Raw genomic sequence first — 21,274 nt, 5'->3', positions numbered from 1 at the left:
GCTTTAAGTTACACAACAACGACTAACTTTCACATTAATCATCAATATAATTGACAATTAGTAGATAAGTAAAAAAAGTGAGGGAATTCCCTCTATATTTCAGAAGGATCGATGCATAATTTTTACAATGAATTTATGAGTTTTTTGTGATAGAAATGGTCGTCTTTAATATTGTATTTACGATAAATAATCACGAAGGATTTACGGCAAGCATACAGATTTGCAAAATGCTTCATAACAAATATGTTACTGCATGATGAAATTGATAAATGCGCAAGTCGCAAAACGGTCATAATTCTATCGCTGGCAGATTAATGATATAATATAGTTCATGAAATTGCGACAGAAAATTTTGTATAATGAGAGTCTTTACGAGCAATAATTATTTGAAAATTTCATCATAAAATTATTTTATGATAATTTTGACTGTTTTCAAATGGAAATAACTAATAAATATGTCAAAGAGGTAGGTATTGTTCTACCTACAAGAGATAGTAGAAGATAAATAAACTTATAAAGTTAGCTCAACAGAAGCATAATTTAGATGACCAGTAATATAAAAACATGCTTTTTAAGAGAGAGTGTGTGTGTAAGAGAGAGAAAGAGAGAGAGTGTGTGGCAAATTATTGCATCAGGTATCCTGACAGAGAGATGCGTTCGGTCTCTCTCTGTCTACAGTAACCTGCGCTTTACTGTAGCACTGCTACAGGTAAGCGCAGGTAGTGCTACAGTAAAGCGCAGGTTACTTAGTCAGAGAGAGACCGAACGCATCTCTGCGTTCGGTCACCTGACACAATAATTTGCCTGTGTGGCAAATTATTGCATCAGGTCACCTGACAGAGAGATAGAGAATGAGAGAATGAGAAAGAGACAAAGACAGAAAGAGAGAGTGTGTGTGTAGAGAAAGAGAGAGAGAAAGACCAATAAAACTATATAAGATTAGTATAGCAACTAAAATTTATACTTCATTTATAATAATGAGAGTTGTATAAGGGTCATTTTCTAAAGAAAATATGAAAGATTATGCCTTCATTTGGAACAATTTTTTCAACTTTTTTTATGTTATGAAAAACAGTCAATAAAATTAATTATATTTGGATGCCAGCTTTTATATAACTTTTTAAAATTTTGTATTTAAAAAGCTAATTTTTGAAAAGCATATTTGAAATTGTGGTTGAAAAAGAGCTTTTAAAAGCATGAGATATCCCCAACAATGCTTATAATAGGGCAGGTCGAACCCTGTTAGTGGGAGCTGCCCCCTTGGACTCTCGACATATCTGCGAAGCGTACGACAAACAAGAATATAAACAAATAAGGGTCGAGCAAAAAATTCAAGGAAACTTTAACATATATTTTATAGAAATTGAATGATTAATCAATTACATCAAGTCATCAAGTACAAATAATCATTCAATTGGTTACTTTTGATAGCTAAAATATATCTTTAATGACCATTTTCTTTTTATCTATATTTTTTTGTCGTTATTGACCTATTTTCTTGTAGTGAAGGGCCGAGCCAAATTCGAGGCAACACCAACAGTTACTTATAAATTTGCCCCCCTGAAAAATAAGGCTAGTTCCGCCTAGCCCTAACTTATTGTAAAGCTATTATTACATCTCTCTCTCTCTCTCATCAGGCTTTATAAAAACAAGAATAGACTGTAGGAGAGTCAATCCATTGGTAGTTGAACTGGTCACGAGAAGCTTGTCTTGAACATAAAATATTTGCTGAAATGTTTATTTATTTAAATTTTCTTTTACTAAATCTTCAAAGGAGTCTATCATACGACCATTTCTTAAGGATCTTATAATAATATAGCTCTGTCAATTTGCTTCTATCATATTATTCTTAATACAATAATTCTTTTTTCATAAGAAAAACATAGCAACATTCTATAAAATTATGAGAAAATTAATTACAAATGAATCTTTGATTTGGTTCTTATAATTAGCTGAATGATTAGCTTAATTACTCTCCTAATCAATCAATCATACTGCCCTCTCTCATACTTAGCAGGCAAAAGTGGGACTCCCTCACATAAAAATATAGGCCATGGGATGCTCCCTCAGTGAAGACATATAGCTATAGCATGGGGGGCATAACACGTTCCATTGCTTCATCTTTGCCTTTACTCAGTGGGCCTTCCATCTTCATACAATGTCCAAAGCTGAAGCAGCATCAAATTTGAATCCAACTAATGTCTCCCATCATCTCTCACACTTCTTTTTTACTCAACTATTTTGTCTTCTTATGGTATAATATATGCATATATATGTATTACAATGCATTAGGAAGGAGCTTCGACCGTCATCCCTCTCCTTCTCTGGAGAGATTATTACATACAGATTCCAGACTGGAGAAATACACTTATTCTGTGAGTGACTGCAATAAAAGCGTAATTACTGTGCACACTGCATTTTTATTGCGCACACTCGCAGAATCCTGACGCACACATAGTGATTTTTTATTCCTTTATCTTTATGTAATGCCCTCGTCATTTTTTTTCTCCCCTGAACTTCCTTTGCGCCTCCATCCCTCATCGAAACCTCAACAAGGTCAGTGATTTCTCCTCAGACGACCTATCCCTTGTCGTCATGATGGGATTGTAACCGAGAGGATGAGGATGGTATTATTTTTTATGAAATTTAAAATTTTGAATGATACGCATGTAAATAGTTAATTTTTCATATTAAATGTGTAAATCTTACAATCTTGAGTGCTATATGTATGTGAATCTCGCTAAATTTGGGACGGCTTTTTTACTACTTAATGCAGCTTTTTAGTATACAAATTTTAATTTGTATACTAAAAAATTACTTTAAGAAACAATTAGAGGCCGTCCCAAATGAAGCCTTAATTATAAAACAAACAAATACCAATGTTTTGCATTATGAAATCAATACATTAAGTTAAAGTTCTGATTGAATTATTCAATCTTCCTCATGATAATTAAGAGAGCAAAGGAGAAGATTATAAACTGAGTAATTTGTTAGATTTGAGCACTATGTTGTTAGTACCAAAATCTTAATATATAGAGAATTCATAAAATGCAAAAAAAAAATCAGCACAAGAATCAATCTAGCATTCAAGAGAAAAGAACATGTTAAAAGTAGCTTTAAAACTATCATGAGAAAAAAAAAAAAGCTTTTTCAAAAGTTGTTCTAAAAATTATAGACTTTTCCCATATGAAAAAAAAAGCTAAAGAGTTTAGCCAAACACAAGTGTGACAGCTGCCTGAAAAGCAAAACTATGAAAAAAAAAACTTCTCCAAGCAATCCTTAATAGGAGAAATTCGATGCCGAACGACGTCCAGAGCCCAATTAGAATGCATCACGTCACCCCCTACTCGGTGCCTGGCTCGGTACTGCTAACGTGACGCATTTTGATTAGTCTACAAACGGTAAATTGTGTTCGACGTCCCCACAAAATAATTTCTCCCTTGATAGACTTCAATAGCTAGAATCTAAAAATAAAAGTCCCAAGTATGCTATTTCAGAACTCAACATCAAGAAAAAAAGGAAAAATTTGCATGCTTGACCTGTAGAAAGTAGTTTATCATACAACAAGCCAAACACCTAAATCAGATTCCACATTAGCAAAATTAAAGAGGCAACCTTGCCTAGCAATCCTTCATTGATATACAAAGCATCCATATATATATTTATAGAGAGAGAGATTTGGAACCATAAGAACTCACTTGAAATTCAGGCACCCCAGTTGTGAAGCCATAGAACCAGAGGCTTGGAACAGCAATCAAGTTAAGCAAAATATCTGATAAAGATATAAAGATCTAACTTTGCTTCACCTCAAAAAGCATCTCCACCACTTTCTTCATCTTCGGTCGCTTTGAAGGAAAGGTATCAGTGCACAGCAAGGCGACCTTCAGCATTGCAAGCATTTGTTTCCTCCATGCGAAGGAGACGGTGCTGAGCCTAGCATCCATTATCTGCTCAGGCGTTTCGCCCCTCCCCGGCGCACCGTGAACCCATTTAACAAGATCTACACCTTCACCAAATACCTCATCTACCGGCAGCCGGGTTGTTAAGATCTCAAGAAGAACGACGCCAAAGCTATAGACATTTCCTGGAGCTGTAACTTGCATTGTATAAGCATATTCTGAAAGAAATGTTACAAGCAGTTAGCATCTGTCGGAAGAAGGAATGGCATGATCATTCAGCTCCACATATGAAGGCTTTTTGAATTGTAGAGGATGAGGAACATTAATGAAGAACAACAAACCATGCATCAAATGTAACACCCCAAAGTACCTCTTAATAGTACGGGGAGCATTACTAACATAAACATTCCAATGAAGGATTTATTTGGTTTGGCTCTATAACTATGTCTTTAATCTTTATTGAATTTTTAAATTATTAGATGCTGCATTCACATTAAATTCCCTGACATTACATTAGCAGCATCAGTTCCTACTTGTGTATGATGATGCAAATGATGGAAAGAATGCAGGCTATGGTGGGATCTACAGCAGCTAGTATTTCACCTATTGTTACACTCTACAGTACTGTTTAGAGATATTGTGGGGTGTTAGATCAAATGATTGAAATTATAAGTAAATTTTCATATAATAATAGGCTACAGAGTAGAAGGGAATGAAGAAGCAGGTTTTACCTGGAGGGATATAGCCAAAAGAGCCAGCCACTGCACTAATACTTGCAGTTCCTTTCAATGGGTCCAAAAGCCTTGAAATCTCAATCTCCCCCAGCAAAGCATTATAATGTGCGTCCAAGAAGATATTGCAAGATGAGATATCCAAGTGAATAATGGCAACTTGATGGAGAAAAGCTAAACCTTCTGCAACACTAATGGCAATTGAAAGTCTTCGAGGCCAATCTGGCTCATACTCATCTTTAGGAGATTCATGAAGAAGCTGTGCCAATGTCCCATTAACTAAGTGAGGGTGAAGGAGAAGAGCTACATCTTCATATATCACATAACCAATAGGTCTCATTAGATTAGGATGAATGAGATTTCCAAATCTCTCTAACTCCCTTATCATTTTGTTCCGGTGATTCACAACAGTTCTATCCACGGACTTGAGTTTTTTCACTGAAAGAACAAGCCCTGAAGGCATGATTGCCTTATAAGCGGTACTGAAAGTTCCATTACTTTGCTTATTTGTATCTTTCATAGTAGCTTTTACAACACTATCAAAGTCCACAGCTTGTTTGAGGCTATCAACAAAAACATTTCCAGTTATCACTAGTGGAGAAGCAACAGGTATTTCTTCATCACATAACTCACTTGATTTTGCTTTCATTTCCTGTCTTTCTCTGATTGTGAACAGGATCACAACTACTGAAACTGTGATAAAAACAGCTAGACCAGACCCAATTACAGCAAGAACCATCTTGTATGAAGATTTGTGGTGATTATTTTCATTTGCAGTATCAGAAACAGAAGTGCAACTAGTAATCAAAGGATCACCACAAAGATCTTTGTTTCCTAAAAAGCTTGAAGGAGGGCTCTTCTGAAATGGAGCAAAAATTGGCACTGAACCAGTTAACTGGTTATTAGAGAAATTAACCTCTATTAGACTCAGCATACCCTTGAATTCAAAAGGAATAATTCCAGATAGCTGGTTGTTAGATACATCCAATGAAACCAGCTTGTCAAGCTTCCCCAGCTCATGGGGCAAATTGCCATGGAGGTGATTGAAGCTAAGATTTAGAGCTATCTGCAAGTTCTTGATCCTTCCGATCTCCGGCGGAATTCCACCGGTCAAATAATTACCGCCCAACTGCAACTCAAGCAGTCTCACACAGTCTCCAATCACTGGAGGTATCTCCCCACCTATAGAATTCTGACCAAGAAGAAGAAACTGCAACCTCGATGTGCTGCAAATATTCTGTGGTAAGCTCCCATTGAATCTGTTATTGCTTAGATCAAGCTTACTAAGGTTCCTACACTTCAACAAAGATCTGGGCACTTCGCCAGTGAGATTGTTATCTGATACTATGAACTCCTGAAGGTTCTTGAGATCACCAAGCTCTATCGGCACAAATCCTGATAAACCATTCGAAGCCAAGTTCAATAAAGTAAGGTTGGAGCACTGCGCAAACTCCACAGGCAGCTCACCGGAGAGATGGTTATTATTTGCCTCAAAATAAGTAAGGCTACTAATGTTGCCTATTGACGGAGGAACACTTCCAACTAGCTTATTATTGCCAATCCTTAGACTTGAAAGGCTCTTGCATTTCCCAACTGATTCTGGAATGCTTCCAGTCAATTGGTTCAGAGTGAGAACAAGAACTTGAAGTTTTCCTGAGGAGAAAATGCTCTCGGGAATAACACCTACGAGCCGGTTGGAGTGAAGATTAAGCAGTTCCAACTCTGAAACTGTGCCGAGGTTCTCAGGAATTTTACCAAACAGATGATTTTCATACGCAGAAAAGACCCTTAAACCGGATAGCTCCCCAATCCACTCAGGTATAGAGCCATTGAGATTATTTCCAGAAATTTGAAACTCCTGCAACCTCTCTAGATTCTTCAACTCATTGGGTATTCCACCAATAAGAAAGTTATTTGATAAGTTTAATGATTTTAGGCTCCCGAGACTGCCCAGAGATGAAGGAATCAATCCTTCAAACTTGTTCCCAGACAAATCCAGGAGCTCAAGCCCGGAGAGGCTTCCAAGTGAGGGAGGAATGAACCCATGAAAAAGATTGCCAGAAAGATCCAACCTTTTTATAGATTTTAGCTCAGAAATGCCGGAAATGTTACCTTTAAGACCGTGGCGAGGGAGTTCAAGTGCTTCCACGGAAAGATTCAGAGGGTTGCAAGTGACCCCAACCCATGAACAATAGTTGGACCCCTGAAAAATCCATCCCACACCATGAAGCTCTTTCTTGAGCGCCGCCATGGGAGCATCATCAGGAAGCTCCGCCATAGAAGTCAAAAGAAGAAAACTAGCCATCAAAAGGGAGTAGAAGGAGGGTATAAGAGATCCCATGTTCAAAACTTCGCTAGCTCACCACCCACCGCCTCCTCCCTTTACTCAGCTTCAAAAAATCAAGGACATATCATCTTTTTGTCCATTGAGATTTTGGTGTAGAAACCAGTGGATTTCTCAGTCTTTCTTGAAAGGGAAAGAGATTAGCAGGAAATAAACGGCCCCAAAGATTCGCCTTTCTCTCCACAATCAACACAAAAAATCTTCTTTTCTTCAAAAGAGTTAGGCTAAGAAGGTGAGAACCAGAGCAGTAATGGCACCCAGAGGTTTGGAGTGAGATCACAAGAATCTCGTTTCAAGTATTTTAGAAGCAGAAATAGCGGTGGGGCGCTGAAGAAGAGGGAGAGAGCTACTGCAGAATGACTTGACGTCCTTGTCTGCCCACCATTGCCCATAGCATAATAGCTTTTCTGGGCCTCTTTTCCTTTGCCCAATCACGAAAAGGAAAGCTTTTTTTAGGGACGCCAAATGTCGAGAGATCAAGGAGCAGCGGTGAACGGAATTTTTTTTTTTTTTTTTGGGAGAATAAAGGAATAAATTCACTGGCACAGCAGTCTTAATAAAATATAAGTAGATATTAAGATTTTAAATCAATATTTTTTTAAAAGGGAAGGAAGCAATTTCATTTATAACTTTTAAAAAAATAATAATAAGGGCGGAGCCTAATTTTTATTAAGTAAAATTAGTTACAAGAAAAGAAAAACATAAATAAATCATCAAAAAAAAGTTTAAAAATACACATGTCAAAAGGAGAACAAGAAGTATCAAGTTGAAAGCATGAGCTCAGGAAAGTGGAGTAGCGTCCTCAAAATCAAAATTGTCCCCGGTTGCGAGAACTGTCATCACAATAGAAAAAAAGTTGCATAGAATCGCCGACCTAGGGGAGAGAGGGAAACTACCCCATCATCATCGCCCCTAACAAAAATTGAACCATCCAAAAACCTAGGCAATGAAACATCTCAATCAAAAACAGACACCTTCCCAACAAAAAGAAATCCAACCTCTAAATGACAGAAAGGCCAAACAGTCACAGCAGCACACAATGCAAAGGAGAAGCAATTTGAAGATAGACCAAAGAAAAAAAAGCACAGAAGAAATCTCAAAAGAGAGAACCACCAAAAGCATCAAAGCAGAGGTAAAATTTTTTCCTTATTCTTCCATTTGCAGATTTTAGAGATAATTGATTTATTGATCATGTGGCAAAGAGTAGAACTGCTATTAGCATGACCACCAAACCTCCTTCATTCCTTTCACACCATAAAGAGTAAACCAAACAGCAAGAGAGGAGGAGGAAGAGGTTTATAGAGTCTGAGTTAAAATCATTATTATCAAGAATCCAACCAAGCAATTGTTGTAGAGTAGGTCTAAAATAAATGGTACTTGCACCCGAGATGATGCCAGAAATAACAGAGAAATAGTAGTCACACTCAAAAGAAAAGTGGGAAGTACTTTCTAAGTTAGTCTGTCAAAGAGAGAAGCTCCTATCCACAACAATATTATATTTTATAAGAGCATCTGAGGTTTCAGCCTGACCACCAGCACCAACAAAAAAAAAAATTGAATACCTGCGCATGATGTTTATGCCAAATAAGACGAGCCCATGAACAAAAGGGATGATCATTATAAAATTTAGTCATATAATCACTAAAAGCCCAGAGAAGTTATTCTTCCATAAACAGCAGTTCTCTGAGCATTCATAAATAACAGAAGAACAAACAACATAAGATAGTGATTGGTGAATAAAGTCAGGCGAGCTCCATGAAGAATTAGAAATAAAGTCTTTCAGCCTCATATTAGAGAGGGAAGATAATTTAAGAGATTGAAGAGAAGGGATTTCATGAATGTTCAAATCATTACACCGATGATCCCAAAAAAGAGAGATGGGGAAAGTGAAATTAATCTTGAAGTTAAAAGAGCTCCTTGCTTTGTTCGCAGTTTTACAAACAGACTTCTAAAACCTAGTGCTAGAGGGTGACTAGGTCTCCAAGGTGAAGTGTATCTATGAAATAACCAATTAGATAGGAGAGAAGCCTGATTATAAATCCTCCTGATGAGATGACATTTTGTACTGAATTGAAGAGCAGTGATGGAAGGTACACCAAGACCCCCTTTATCTTTAGGCTTACATATGTTGTACCAAGAGGTCATATGAAGTTTAGCACCGGCAGAGCAATCTCCAAAAAGTAAAAAATTTAAAAGAAACCTTTTTAATGTGTTTGATGATAGTTTTAGGAGAAATGTATCCTCTAATCCAATAAGCAATAGAGTTAAGTATAGTAAATTTCACAAACTATAAGTGACTTGCAAGAGAAAGGAGGTTAGACTTGCAACCATACATCTTGCAAGTAATGGATTCAAGAAGAGAGAAATCAACAATTTTGCATCTGTTAATGCCAATAAGAATTCCAAGGTAAGTTTTTTTGCTCTGATAAAAAAATGCATGGCATCACAAATTACGGTCGGGTTGTCCAAACAGGCAGAGATGAGAATGAAGCTCTTATCATAATTTATATGAAAACTAGAGGCAGTGGTAAAAGTATTCAAAACTTGATTCAAAGAGGAACAATTGAGAACAATAGCTTTCCCAAAAATAAGTATGTCATATACATATATTAGATGTGAAATTTTGGAACCATAAACAGATAAAACCTCAAAGTTATCAATATTCAATAGAGAGGAGAAAGCATCCATCACAAAATAGAAGATGTAAGAACTGAGAGGGCACCCCTGTCTTAAGCCATTCAACGAAGGAAAAACCCCCTTAAGGGCTCCATCTATAGAGATAGAGAAATGAACATTTGAAATGCAAACCTTGATCCATTGGATGAACTTGGGGGAATGCCTTTTTGGCGAAGCCTAGCAAGTAAGAACTCTCTCGAAATCATGTTAAATGCTTTCCTGATATAAAATTTGGCACAAAAATCTTTCAAATTACATCTCTTATTAAAATTGGACAAGAGCTCTTTAGCAAGGATAATATTATCTGTGGAAATTCTAAACTTAACAAAACTCATTTGATTGTCAGCAATAAGCATGGGCATTAGAGGCTTAAGCCTAGCGGCTAAATTTTTTGAAATAATTTTATAGAAGGTGTTGCATAAAGCAATTGGCCTAAAATCTCATATGGAGCTGACATGATTTGGTTCAGGGATAATAGCTATAGCAATAGCCTTAACACCCTTAGTTAAATATGATTTATAGAAAAAGGATTTAATAGCATGACAAACCACTGGACCTAAAATGTGCCAACCCGATTTGTAAAAATGGCAATTGAATCCATTTGGGCTAGGGGCAGAGGAGAAAGAACTAGAAAAAATAGCTTTCTTGATTCTTCATTAGAAATAAGCATAGAGAGGAACTGTGCCAAGCTATCAGGGAGAATATTTTCAAGAGAAAAGCTCGTCAAATCAGCAGATGAGGGAGGATAGTTGTTAAAGAGGGAGTGGAAATGGTTGATGATACCATTAACAGCAGCATCACGAGAGGAATTAGATCCAAAAAACCCCATTATTCATGTTTTTTTTCGGGTGCAAATCTTAGAGTATAGAAACTTAAGATCATCCTCTCCATGGGATTGCCATTTAGCTTTTGCTCTTTGGATAACCCAGGAAGCTAGGTGAGATGTAAATTCAGATATTTGAAGATTGACAAGTTTCAATTGGCCATTCAATTGAGGATCCAAAGGGGTGGTAGAGAGCTTGTTTAAATAATCTGTCTAAAAGCAATGAAGCTCGGAAAGATGGGCTTTGATAGAATTTGAGTTTGCCCAAGATTTAGACTTAATGGCCCATTTCAACTTTTTAACCTTACTATAAAAATCACTAATAGGGTTTCCAAGAGAAGGCTAAGCAAAAACATTGATAACAGTGCTCCATTAACTATCAATATTAGTCTAGTAATTTTGGAATAAGAACCTATGCTGAGTATTGCCGTTAATGTTAGAGCGGATCGGAGAACAATAGGAAAATGATCCGAACAAGAGGGACTTTGCACAGAGAAGTAAGAATTGGGAAAAAATTGAAAGCCATTCCTCATTAACAAGAGCATGATCCAACCTGATGTGGATTGAATTAATAATCCCCTGATTAAATAATATAAATTTACACCTACCAAAAGGATATCAAGAATATTATTATCGAAAACCATGAATTAAAGTCCAAAAGGTGATTTTGTGAGATAGTATTCCCACCAATCTTCTCAGATGAAAAATAACAACAATTAAAATATCTCATGACAATCCAAGGGAAATTAGATGTCTCAATCTTTCTTAATTGATCTCAAAGCATACACCATTCTAGATGGTTGTTAGAGGCATATATAATGGAAAGCTGGAATTGAACATTGTAGTCAAACTATTTATAAATTTTAATTACTTATAAAATTAATATTTTTTTATTTTAATTCTTCAACCCTCACTTTAATTTCAAGTTAAAATTCAATCTTTTTTATATATTTTTTTTAAATATAGGCACAAATGCTAGACTTGTTAGCTTATTATTTTTGGATGATTAATAACTTTATAATTTTTGAATAAGTGTTTTCTAAAAGCTATTATGCATTAATAGCTTTTCACTTTAAAAAAAATTAAAAAAAGCAACGAGAACGTAATAAGGAATCAGCAACTAAATAAAATTGTGATTGTGGTCTAAAAAGTAAAAAAGTGAGAAAAATGCTTAAAATATACTATATACTTTGAGTTGATATTTTTGATAAATATTTGAATTTATATGTATATTATTTATTTATTTAATATTAATGATGCATTATTCTATTCCCATAGTTCTTATTAATATCTTATTTAGTGATAAATTAGAACTATGTGTCATCTAATTTTTAGTAAATATATAAAATACACTTTAATAAAAATTAAAATTTTAAAATTGAATTGTTACAAAATTATTTATTCATCATTTAGTACACTTTTTTGGTGCATCTTGTTAGCATCCCTAGTTTTTTAAAGTAGGTGTTGCTTTATTTTATTAATAAAATTTTCAAATTTATTATCAAATTCTTAAAATAAATTTTGATTATATTTTTTTTTTCTTTGAGAAGTATATCAAGTTTGAATTTCTCAAATTTCTAATCTAAACAATTATCTTATCATGTTGATTTATTGTTGCATGTCGGAATATTCATGCAATCAGAGAAATAAAAAGTTTAACGTCCTAATTTTGTAAAAAGATCCAATACACATACATAAAAGAGAAATGGGAGCATCAATCATAAGAGACGTCATTTTTTATGTACAAATCCCAAAAAAGGAAAAAAAAACTATGATGTTTGTGTGGGCCTCCGAAGGAGCACCGATACACATACATAAAATAGAAATGAGAGCATCAATCATAAGAGGAGTCATTTTTTATGTACAAATCCCAAAAAAGGAAAAAAAAAACTATGATGTTTGACCCAGCAAAATGATCCCACTAGTATTTGTCATTGATTACAAATGATATATTTTTGCGGGAGAAGACATTAGTTTAATGTAGAAAATATGCATCATATAGAGGAAATTAAATTATTAGAGTTGGTTGAGTACAATGACATAGCTGTTCTCAAGAGAACGTTAGCCTGTTCGTTTGGTCAGTAGGGCTGCAGATGGTCGACTGTGGTTTGTGGGACTATAGTCCGGCGATTAAGGTTAGGAATCATAATTGAGTGGCCAAGGTCTAAGACCATAGTCAGACAATTGAGGTCGGAGGGACCATAATTCATCGGCAATGGAGGCCAGAAGGACCATAGTTGATTTGCAAGGGTTCGACGGCAGTGCTACTTAGTGGAGCGTTGGGATTCTTCAAGCTTCAAAGCTTAGAGCTCCCTTGAGTCTTTAGCCCAAGGTCCAAGTCCCCAAAATATACCCCTCATGTAGAGGGAGATGATTTATTTATAGATTTTGAGAGTGACATGCTTCGTAAATATGGAGAATATACATGACAAATTTTGAGTGCTCCATTGGATGCCTCATATTGATTCCCTCAATCATAAATTATTCGTTCATCATTTAAGTTCCTTAATGTCATTAAAATTAAGCAATCTTGGGCTCGATGGAATCTTCTCGTCGAGCCGCTCGATTCGATTATAAGATTGATATTTGAATATCATTTAGTCACCTAATTAATATTCTAAAACTATCAAATATGCTTTAGGCTATTGATTGAGGTGCATTTGAGCTTGAATTAAACCATTTTTGATGTTGTTGGGTTCCTCTTGCCGGGACGTTTAATTTCACTTTAACTTTGTTGCGATCAGAGTTCAGATGGCCCCGTATTTAATTTTAAAAGTTTTCAATTGAAATATACCTCGAGATTCATACTCCGTCAAGCCAACTTTTTGTGACTTATCAACTATATAGATAAGCCCTTGAATTTGTCAGACATGCTAGATCCCATATAGAAGGGGCAGACCACTTATCCTTATATTAAATGATTCAATGTTACTTCCCATTTAGAGGGCTGATCATTTCTACATAATATCAACCAAGATAAAACAAATAAGGTGAGGCTACTCTTGATGGTTATATGGGGCTATCAAATTGATAAAGTTTTTTTTTTTTTTTTAATCTCTATTATATTGGATGACACATAGCCAATGGTGTGACAAAAGAGTTCGTGCCACATAAGAAATGAAATAATATGATGTTATGATTTAAATGAGACGGAAAAATAATTTCATCGTTTATGAAAGACATGTCAAATCATCGAGAAAAATTATTTGAAGCGTACCTGAATTTAATAAAATGCAGAAGTGATGTCTTCGATCTTTCACGTTTGAAGCGGCGTTCTCCAAGAGATGAGAGACCTCTTCTTTTCACTCAAGATGAGAAATGAGGGAAATGAGAACTTTACCACTTAAACTGAGGATCATGACCTTTTTATACTTCAAGTATATTTATTTTTATTTCAGCCGATCATTAAAATAAAACAAATACTTTGTCTCTACACAAATAATTATTTCCATACAAATTTAATTGAGATGCCACATAAACCCAAAATAATTTAATCCTTAAATATATCACAAATTTAATTGGCTCAATGTTAGCTAGAGTCTAATGTATAATATTTTATTTATATGTATAAATATATAGGCCCATATATAAAAATTTCCAAACATATGAAGCTACAAATTGTTGAGGAAATAAACCACTACGTAGCATACACAAACAAGAATGAGAAAGTGCAGCGGAAATAAAGAGCACTATTATTTAATTTGGAAAAACTTGAAACCAGAAAAAATCACAGAGCCACACCATGCCAAAAAATTTACTATAAATTTTTTGGAGAAATAGTATAGATCTCTCTTCTTTCTGACTCTCTCCTTGTCTCCTTCTTTGTTGTACTATTCTTTTAAAAATAAACAAAGAGAAATATAAATTAAATTACCAAAAGGCGCAACCCTCATGAAAAAGTAGAAAAAAAAAACTACATAGCCCACCTCATACTGCAGCGCCAAGCTTAGAGCACCACCGAGTTCAACTCTCTGTATCATGTCTGTCTAACAGCACCGCAATGTCAGGATCTGGAGTGATGCGGCTCCGGGGTTTGGAACACCACAATGCTCTACCCTATGTCTATCTCCAAGCAAATTATACAACTTTACAATGTTCGGGTACACAACGTTGTATGACTGTACCAAAAAAATTCATATACAAAGCACCTAAAACCCAATCAGGAGGAGGATCTCCGACGAGCTCGACCAGTTGAATTGAGGTTTGAGGCTGTAGCACAACTCGATTGATCAGCATGATAGATTCCACACAAAACTAACACAAATCAAATAATTTATTATTATATCATTTATTTCACCTTAATTTACTCTACTCATTATTGTGACAAGTTTGAAGTTTATATTTTCTTCAAATTTTATCTCGAATTTCAATCATCTGTGAGCTTTTAATAACTATGCCATTTACGAAATAGCCCGTCTAAAACCAACTCATAAAAGGACAAAAAAAAAAACTATGTGTTAGCCCATCCAAGCCACTACAGCCCGTTTAAATGCTCTATGGGCTAAAGGTATTGCTTAGACGAATGAAAGTTCTGGGCTGGGAACAAGATTTTTCACAGCAATCAGTTTATGGGCCATCTAAACACGGCCCAACTAAGGCCTGCTTAAGCAAACTCATGGTTGTCTGTCTGGGCCTTCGAAGGATCTTGCTCATGATATGAATCCATACACATTATGTGTGATATGTTCAAATTATTTACTAGGACTATAAATGAACCAAGTGTTAGATAAGCTACTCGTGATTCGGTTCAATTATATATCATTTGCGATCATTTGATTAAGTAATCAAACAAGTTTGAATATTTTTTAAATACTCGGTAGTAAACAAGCTTGAACAACAATGTATTCAGCTCATTTTTTGTTTATGAAAACTATTATTTAAAGTTCATGAACAAGCTCAAGAAAAAAGCTCATTAAAAAGCTTGATTCATTTTTGTTTGGAAATAAATACATTTTTATGATTAGCTTAAATCTTTATTTGATATATTTTATCATAATTTTTAATTTTATTTTAATAAAATAATTTTATTTTTATGAAATATTAATTTCAATTTTTATGTCATATCATTTCATTAGAATGAATTTATTTATGAACAAGAGGTATTTGTTCTTGTTCACTAGATTGCTTATTTACAGTGTTTATGAACAAATTTATTTATATAAAGAATCATTTTCTAAACTAGTTTGTTCATGATCGGACTCCTTTAGTAGCTTAAAAATACTCACTCGATACATTCGAGAACAAGATCGTTGGTAGCTGTAAAACACTGTTAGATATATTCACAAATATGCTCGATCTATGATAATTTTCTGTTAGTATGTTCAACATGGCTCATCTGTTAAGCTAAAGAACATCTAAAAAATAAAGCTTGTTTATAGCTTGATAATACTCATTTGCTTAAAGCTCTATAAGCACAAAATGAATCAAACTCGAACATTTTAAACAAATCAAGCTTTAACACAGCTGAAATCGAACTTGAACAAGCTGATAGTAAACGCGCTCAAACATAACCATGCACCTGCTTAACTTGTAGCCTAATATTTACTCATCTAAGAGAATGAATCTCTCTCCCTCTCTCTCTCTCTCTAATTGCCAAACTATCAAAAATAAAAATTAAACTCAATGAAGAAAATTATATTTTTCATGAAAGTTTGAAGGTAGCATATGGCGAGAATAATGCCAATGTCATTAATTGCTACTATCATAAAGGCAAAAAAAAAAAAAAACTTTTTTTGAAAGCTAATTATTATCTGAATATTTTGATTTATTGTTGAGGAGAAGAGTAGAAAGGAATGTCTTTAATGGAAACAAAGAATGTTGGAAGCTCACATGCAACTACACAGCTTGTGCAGTGGGGACTAAAGCCTTTAATGCCCAAGCTCCTGCTGAGGTTGACTGCCATATTCAAGCTGTACATTAATTACATCTGCAATAATTTCCTGAAATTGTAAGTAAAAAAATTTGGTTAATTCATATTTTTAATTAAACTAATAATATATATTAATAAAGTTGTAAAATTTAATGCTTACTAATTAATAATTATTACAGATCAGAATCAAAATGGTCCATTGACTCTTCATGAATAATCAAAATGGTCATCGACTATATAAAAGACTTAGATTTCGTTTGACACAATTTTCTTACCGCTTTTTAAAGTTTTTGCAGGCTGATAATTCAGAATTTTATATGTAATAATTTTTCTATTTTTAATACAGTTAGAGTCTCTTCTCTCGATTATTTAATTAAAAAAAAATTGGTAGCTGTAGATGCTTTGGATGGTCATCAAAAAGGCCAGATGCATTTATGATGTTTTCCAATTTTTACTATAAATTTTACTTAGAATTATTATTGCATTAAATTTCTAAAGTTTCTTCTTAGACATAAAAATGGACATTTATATATATTTTTTTCTTTTTTCAGATTATTGCATAGATAGGACTTCATTTTTAATAATATTTTATTGAAACTGAAATAAAAATCAATATTAAAAATAATTACATTATATATAATATTGTTTTTAAAATAATATAAAAAATATTATATGTTTGGTTAAAAATTTGAATATAATCAATTAATAATAATTAAATTATTTCACAAAAAAAAAAAATCTTAAATGAAGGCATTGACTGTGAAGCTTTTGTTCCAAGAAGCTCTGTTGCTCTTGAAAAGATGAAATATGGCCATCAACTGAAGTTGAAAGAGGTAAATGGAAGCTTCTTAGTGGCATGAAAAAAAGGACCACACTCACCCTTTATAGTGACAATTCCTGACAAAGTATGTAAAAGTATGAAATCCAGAAGCCAAAAATAAAAGGAATAAGAAGAGGAAGACAGCCTGCAATGATTGTGACTGGAAAACACATAGAAGCCTTCCTTTGATTATTCCTTTCACATGCCCAATATCTCTTCCAGCATTTGGTCACATATCAAGTAATGTTCACACTCACTGCAAAGAGAAATTAATGCCGGACGCAACTTTACATCTGGATGTCGCGGTACCGAGCAGTGTTAAGTGTGGGTACTGATACCAAGTACCGAGCAGCGATACATTAAAAGAGTGATGTGATGCATTTTTATTGGTCTCTGGACATCATCCGGTGTCCGCAAAGAATAATTTCTCCACTACAAAGCTCTTTGGTTGTAATATTTAGGCTAAATATTACTAAATAGTTTTTATAATTTACGCCTTTTTGGGGATAATTTTCTTACCGTTTTATGAAGAAAGAAGCGAAAAAATAGTGATCAAACGCTATCCCAAACGATTCTAAAGCAGCTTTCTAGTACAAAAATTTTCTACTAGAAAGCAGTAAAAAAGCCGTCCGTCGCAAACGAAGCCTTAATGTCTCCAAAATTTACTAAATAGAACTTATAGCCAAGCAGCCATGGAGATAATTATGTTATGTAAGGGGACAAAACAATATGAAAGGTGTACAACCAGACAACAAATACATCACCATCTTACCTGGTACCTTTTCCAGTATCCAATGCTGTGAAGAAGCTGTAAAGTAAGGAGGAACTATACTAAAACATATTAAATAATGAGATGAACATCAAATATACAATCTAAGCATCAATAAATAGCCAAAATATGGAAATTGAAAGGCAAACATTTGTAGACAAATCAGTAATATCTCATGAAAAGATGAGTTTCTATTACAAGAATTTTTGCAGAGTAGACATTTAGTCCAAAGCCCCAAAACCAGATCAGAAAAAGCCAATGGCTTGTTGATGAGAGAAAACCTGGCAAATCCTGAACCTCAGCCTTTGAATCCAAAACTATCAACAATTAAATATTACAAAAAAGAGATAAAATAAAATCAAAATAACAAAAACAAATTGATAGGCCAATCATAATGGATCAAACTCCCCCCTTCATCCCATTGAAGTGAGGTGAAAACTGAAAACTAATCCTCCCATGAACAAGTAGACAGCACTGAGAATACTCAATGCTCCTATTTACAGACCACAAAGAAAAATTCCAAACCAACTGGACTCAGTTTTGAGATTCTAGAACCCTAATCTGTCATGATAGTTAGTGATATAGGAAAATAGGAATATAAACAATTTAATGAATTCATGTCCTACATTATACCCAGGACAGTATCAGTGATGTTATGTTGTTGTTTCTTCTCTACAGCTGCAACCTTAGATCGATTAAAACTAAGCACAGAACTCTTACCCCGCTCCCTCTGCGATAGCTCGCAGGTTTCACTAACCGAATTGCACTTCAAATCCGCGGGCGGAATGAAGCAATCGATGGAAAGACCGGGAACATTGAAAGCCACTTCCTCGATCGTCCATTCTTCTTCCATCCTCGTCTTCGTGTGACTCATCGCCATCTCTCCAAACCTGAAAAGAGTGACAATTGATCGACCACAATGAGCGATCATAACGCCCTCAACTGCACGATAATCGTCCAGGAATGAACTAATGGTAGTCTCCCAATACACTGCCTCGCCACCAGAACTTGACTGGATTCGAGTTAGATGTGAATCCTCCATGTGTATCAGAAGCCCAGTTTTCTGACTGAAATATCCAAACATAACATGCCTTATAATCTCTGAAGGCCCCTCACTCCTTGCCTTCAGTGTCTGTGGATCAGCAAATAGCTTAAGTATGAAGCAATCCTCTCCACTTATTGTCTTCTCTCCAATACATTGTGCATTAGCAAACATACTAGCTGTGGTCAATGGATCAAGACCCTACAAAGAAAATTGTCAAATTAAACAAAAAAATTCTTCATTTCATACATGATATGAGAATTATATTGATAACTGGTGAAATTGCTAAAAGAAAACTATAATTGCAATGATTTTTATTAAATTCATAATTATATATAGCACACAGGTTTCAATGAACAACCAAAGCAAGGAAATTTTAAGGGGATTTTAAAGTTTTAGATGATTTATATACCTGAAGAACTCGACGGAGAGGACGAACAGGACCCTTGGCAGCATGAGCACCGAGCCAGGGAGTGTGCCTCCAAACTATCTTGCCGTTGCATCCTGCATGGATCTTACTGGTTCCAACTGCAAGCTCAACATACCACATCTCAGGAGCCATTAGCCAAAGCACAAAACCACCAGATTCTGCATCTCTTGAAGCATTTCGATTCTTCATCACCCTTGTCGATGTCTCAAATTCAGATGCCACCATCTTCATCTTCCCCATGACATAAGAATTATGAATAGAGCTCAAAAGCTTAATTCCTCCAGATGCTGCAGTGTACTGTTGTAGTATATATTGTGCAGAAGAAGTTTCCTGCGACATGAAAGACGAGGAATTAGTGAAATTGAACAAAGCAGCTGGTTGTTAGTGATGCAGAAGTGAGATCTCACAGTGACGAAATAGCAGTATTAAAAATGTTCAGATTGGTGCTATCATTATTAGAACAAAAACACATTATATTTACACCAAATTCTCCTAAAATAATAAATGCAGACCCACAACAGCCACCCAGGAGGGAAGATTGACAACCTAACGGACCCAAATGCTTCGAAATTTAACGATCAACCCAACAACCAAGAATTAAAGCGGTTGATTACGATTAAAAGCTATTAAAAATGCGTAGAAGTTAGGAATTCCACTGAATTCTCACATGCAAAATACAAAAAGACCAGCACTCACAATAGGAGTATCCTTGATGCTTAAATGCGGAAGAGGTTCACCGAAGCAGACGTGAACGGGGGCAAGGGGAGCACCCATGACTCCAAGCAGCAGTCTAAGGTCCGACCGCCGGTGGCCACCGCTGGCCACCGGCGCCTTGGAGAGCTGCGTCCGCATCCACTGCCCCCAACCGTCCCTCCTCCCCTCTCCACAGCCTCCGCCACCTCCATCGCCGGGATCCGGCCCCTCCATAAGCGGCGCCAACGCTTCCCCACCGGATCTCACCACCGGCGGCGGCTCCAGCCAGTTCTTCCGGCGAGGCATGATCACCCCGCCAATCGCCAGACCATATGACCTCGACCTCCCCGGCGATAGCTCCCGTAGCGCCGATAAGAACCCTTGCTTCCTCTCCATCTCCGTGCAAAACCCTCCTCGCCGAGAAACCCTTCAACTTATTTGAAGATGCCCGTCATGGGTAGATCTGTAATAACGACATTTTGCTGCGAATGGGATGATAATATAATTTTTACTAAGATTTAGGACATAACGGAAAGAACTCTCTCATGATTTTTTATTTTTTTTTATTCTGTAGAAAAGAAACTGTCGAGAAAAATAAACAAATAAAAAGAAAAAGAAAGCATTGGGCTCATTCTGTAATTATTGTGTGTGAGGAAGGGCAAAATGGGAAAGATGCAACAAACGGAGAAAGAGATGGCCACCGTACTCCAACGCCTTCGTTATGGGGCGCGATGCTTTGCACATGGGGAGTCTAATAACTTATAAATAAATAAGATGTATATATTTTAAATATTGCATAAAGGTTAAAAAAAATTAAAAAATATATTATCCTTATTAAGATACAAAGATCTTAAATCAGTTATTAAATTTAAAAATAAATAAAATGTAATTTTTTTTTTAATTTTGGTTGAAGAAATTAAAATGAAGAGTTTGTGCCTTTACATTTATGTTAGATCATCATATTTGTTATATGCTAGAATATTCGCGACATTAGACCGAGAGAGAGTTTAGCTTCGTAGTTTTGTACGAAGATCTAACACACGCAATAAGAGAAAATTTTAAAGATGGCGTATGTTAAGAAGAGTGATGAAGTCTGCAAACATCAATGTAGACATACAACAATGGCTATAAGGCGACGATCAAGGGCGGATGGGGGGGGGGGGAATGGGGGTACGGAG

The 21,274-nt window shown here is 35.3% G+C and overlaps 2 protein-coding genes across 2 annotated transcripts; both read right to left on the bottom strand.

Annotated features, from left to right (window-relative positions):
• Positions 1 to 3,465: 3,465 nt before the first annotated feature.
• LOC110107062 (leucine-rich repeat receptor-like tyrosine-protein kinase PXC3) lies at positions 3,466 to 7,467 on the bottom strand. The gene is made up of 2 exons (XM_020837204.2): positions 4,631 to 7,467; positions 3,466 to 4,117 (listed from the first exon to the last, which is right to left on the bottom strand). The coding sequence occupies exons 1-2, from the start codon at positions 6,969 to 6,971 to the stop codon at positions 3,792 to 3,794; spliced, it is 2,667 nt and encodes an 888-aa protein (XP_020692863.2). The 5' UTR covers positions 6,972 to 7,467; the 3' UTR covers positions 3,466 to 3,791.
• A 10,600-nt stretch (positions 7,468 to 18,067) lies between these two features.
• Positions 18,068 to 20,575, bottom strand: LOC110107067. The gene is made up of 3 exons (XM_020837209.2): positions 20,100 to 20,575; positions 19,386 to 19,733; positions 18,068 to 19,174 (listed from the first exon to the last, which is right to left on the bottom strand). Exons 1-3 carry the CDS (start codon positions 20,490 to 20,492, stop codon positions 18,554 to 18,556), a joined length of 1,362 nt encoding a protein of 453 aa, XP_020692868.1. The 5' UTR covers positions 20,493 to 20,575; the 3' UTR covers positions 18,068 to 18,553.
• Positions 20,576 to 21,274: the final 699 nt, after the last annotated feature.

This window comes from Dendrobium catenatum, unplaced genomic scaffold, assembly GCF_001605985.2.
Source record: "Dendrobium catenatum unplaced genomic scaffold, ASM160598v2 fragScaff_scaffold_1022, whole genome shotgun sequence".
Taxonomy (NCBI): domain Eukaryota; kingdom Viridiplantae; phylum Streptophyta; class Magnoliopsida; order Asparagales; family Orchidaceae; genus Dendrobium; species Dendrobium catenatum.
The sequence above is the reverse complement of the archived record's forward strand: the minus strand, read 5'-3'. Positions and strand labels throughout refer to the sequence as shown.

Coding starts and splice junctions, on each gene's coding strand:
- LOC110107067 (XM_020837209.2), bottom strand. CDS start 20,492: ATGGAGAGGAAGCAAGGGTTCTTATCGGCGCTACGGGAGCTATCGCCG. Junction 19,734..20,099: donor GCATCAAGGATACTCCTATT/GTGAGTGCTGGT, acceptor TTCATGTCGCAG/GAAACTTCTTCTGCACAATA. Junction 19,175..19,385: donor CTCTCCGTCGAGTTCTTCAG/GTATATAAATCA, acceptor TTTTCTTTGTAG/GGTCTTGATCCATTGACCAC.
- LOC110107062 (XM_020837204.2), bottom strand. CDS start 6,971: ATGGGATCTCTTATACCCTCCTTCTACTCCCTTTTGATGGCTAGTTTT. Junction 4,118..4,630: donor TTTTGGCTATATCCCTCCAG/GTAAAACCTGCT, acceptor CATTTCTTTCAG/AATATGCTTATACAATGCAA.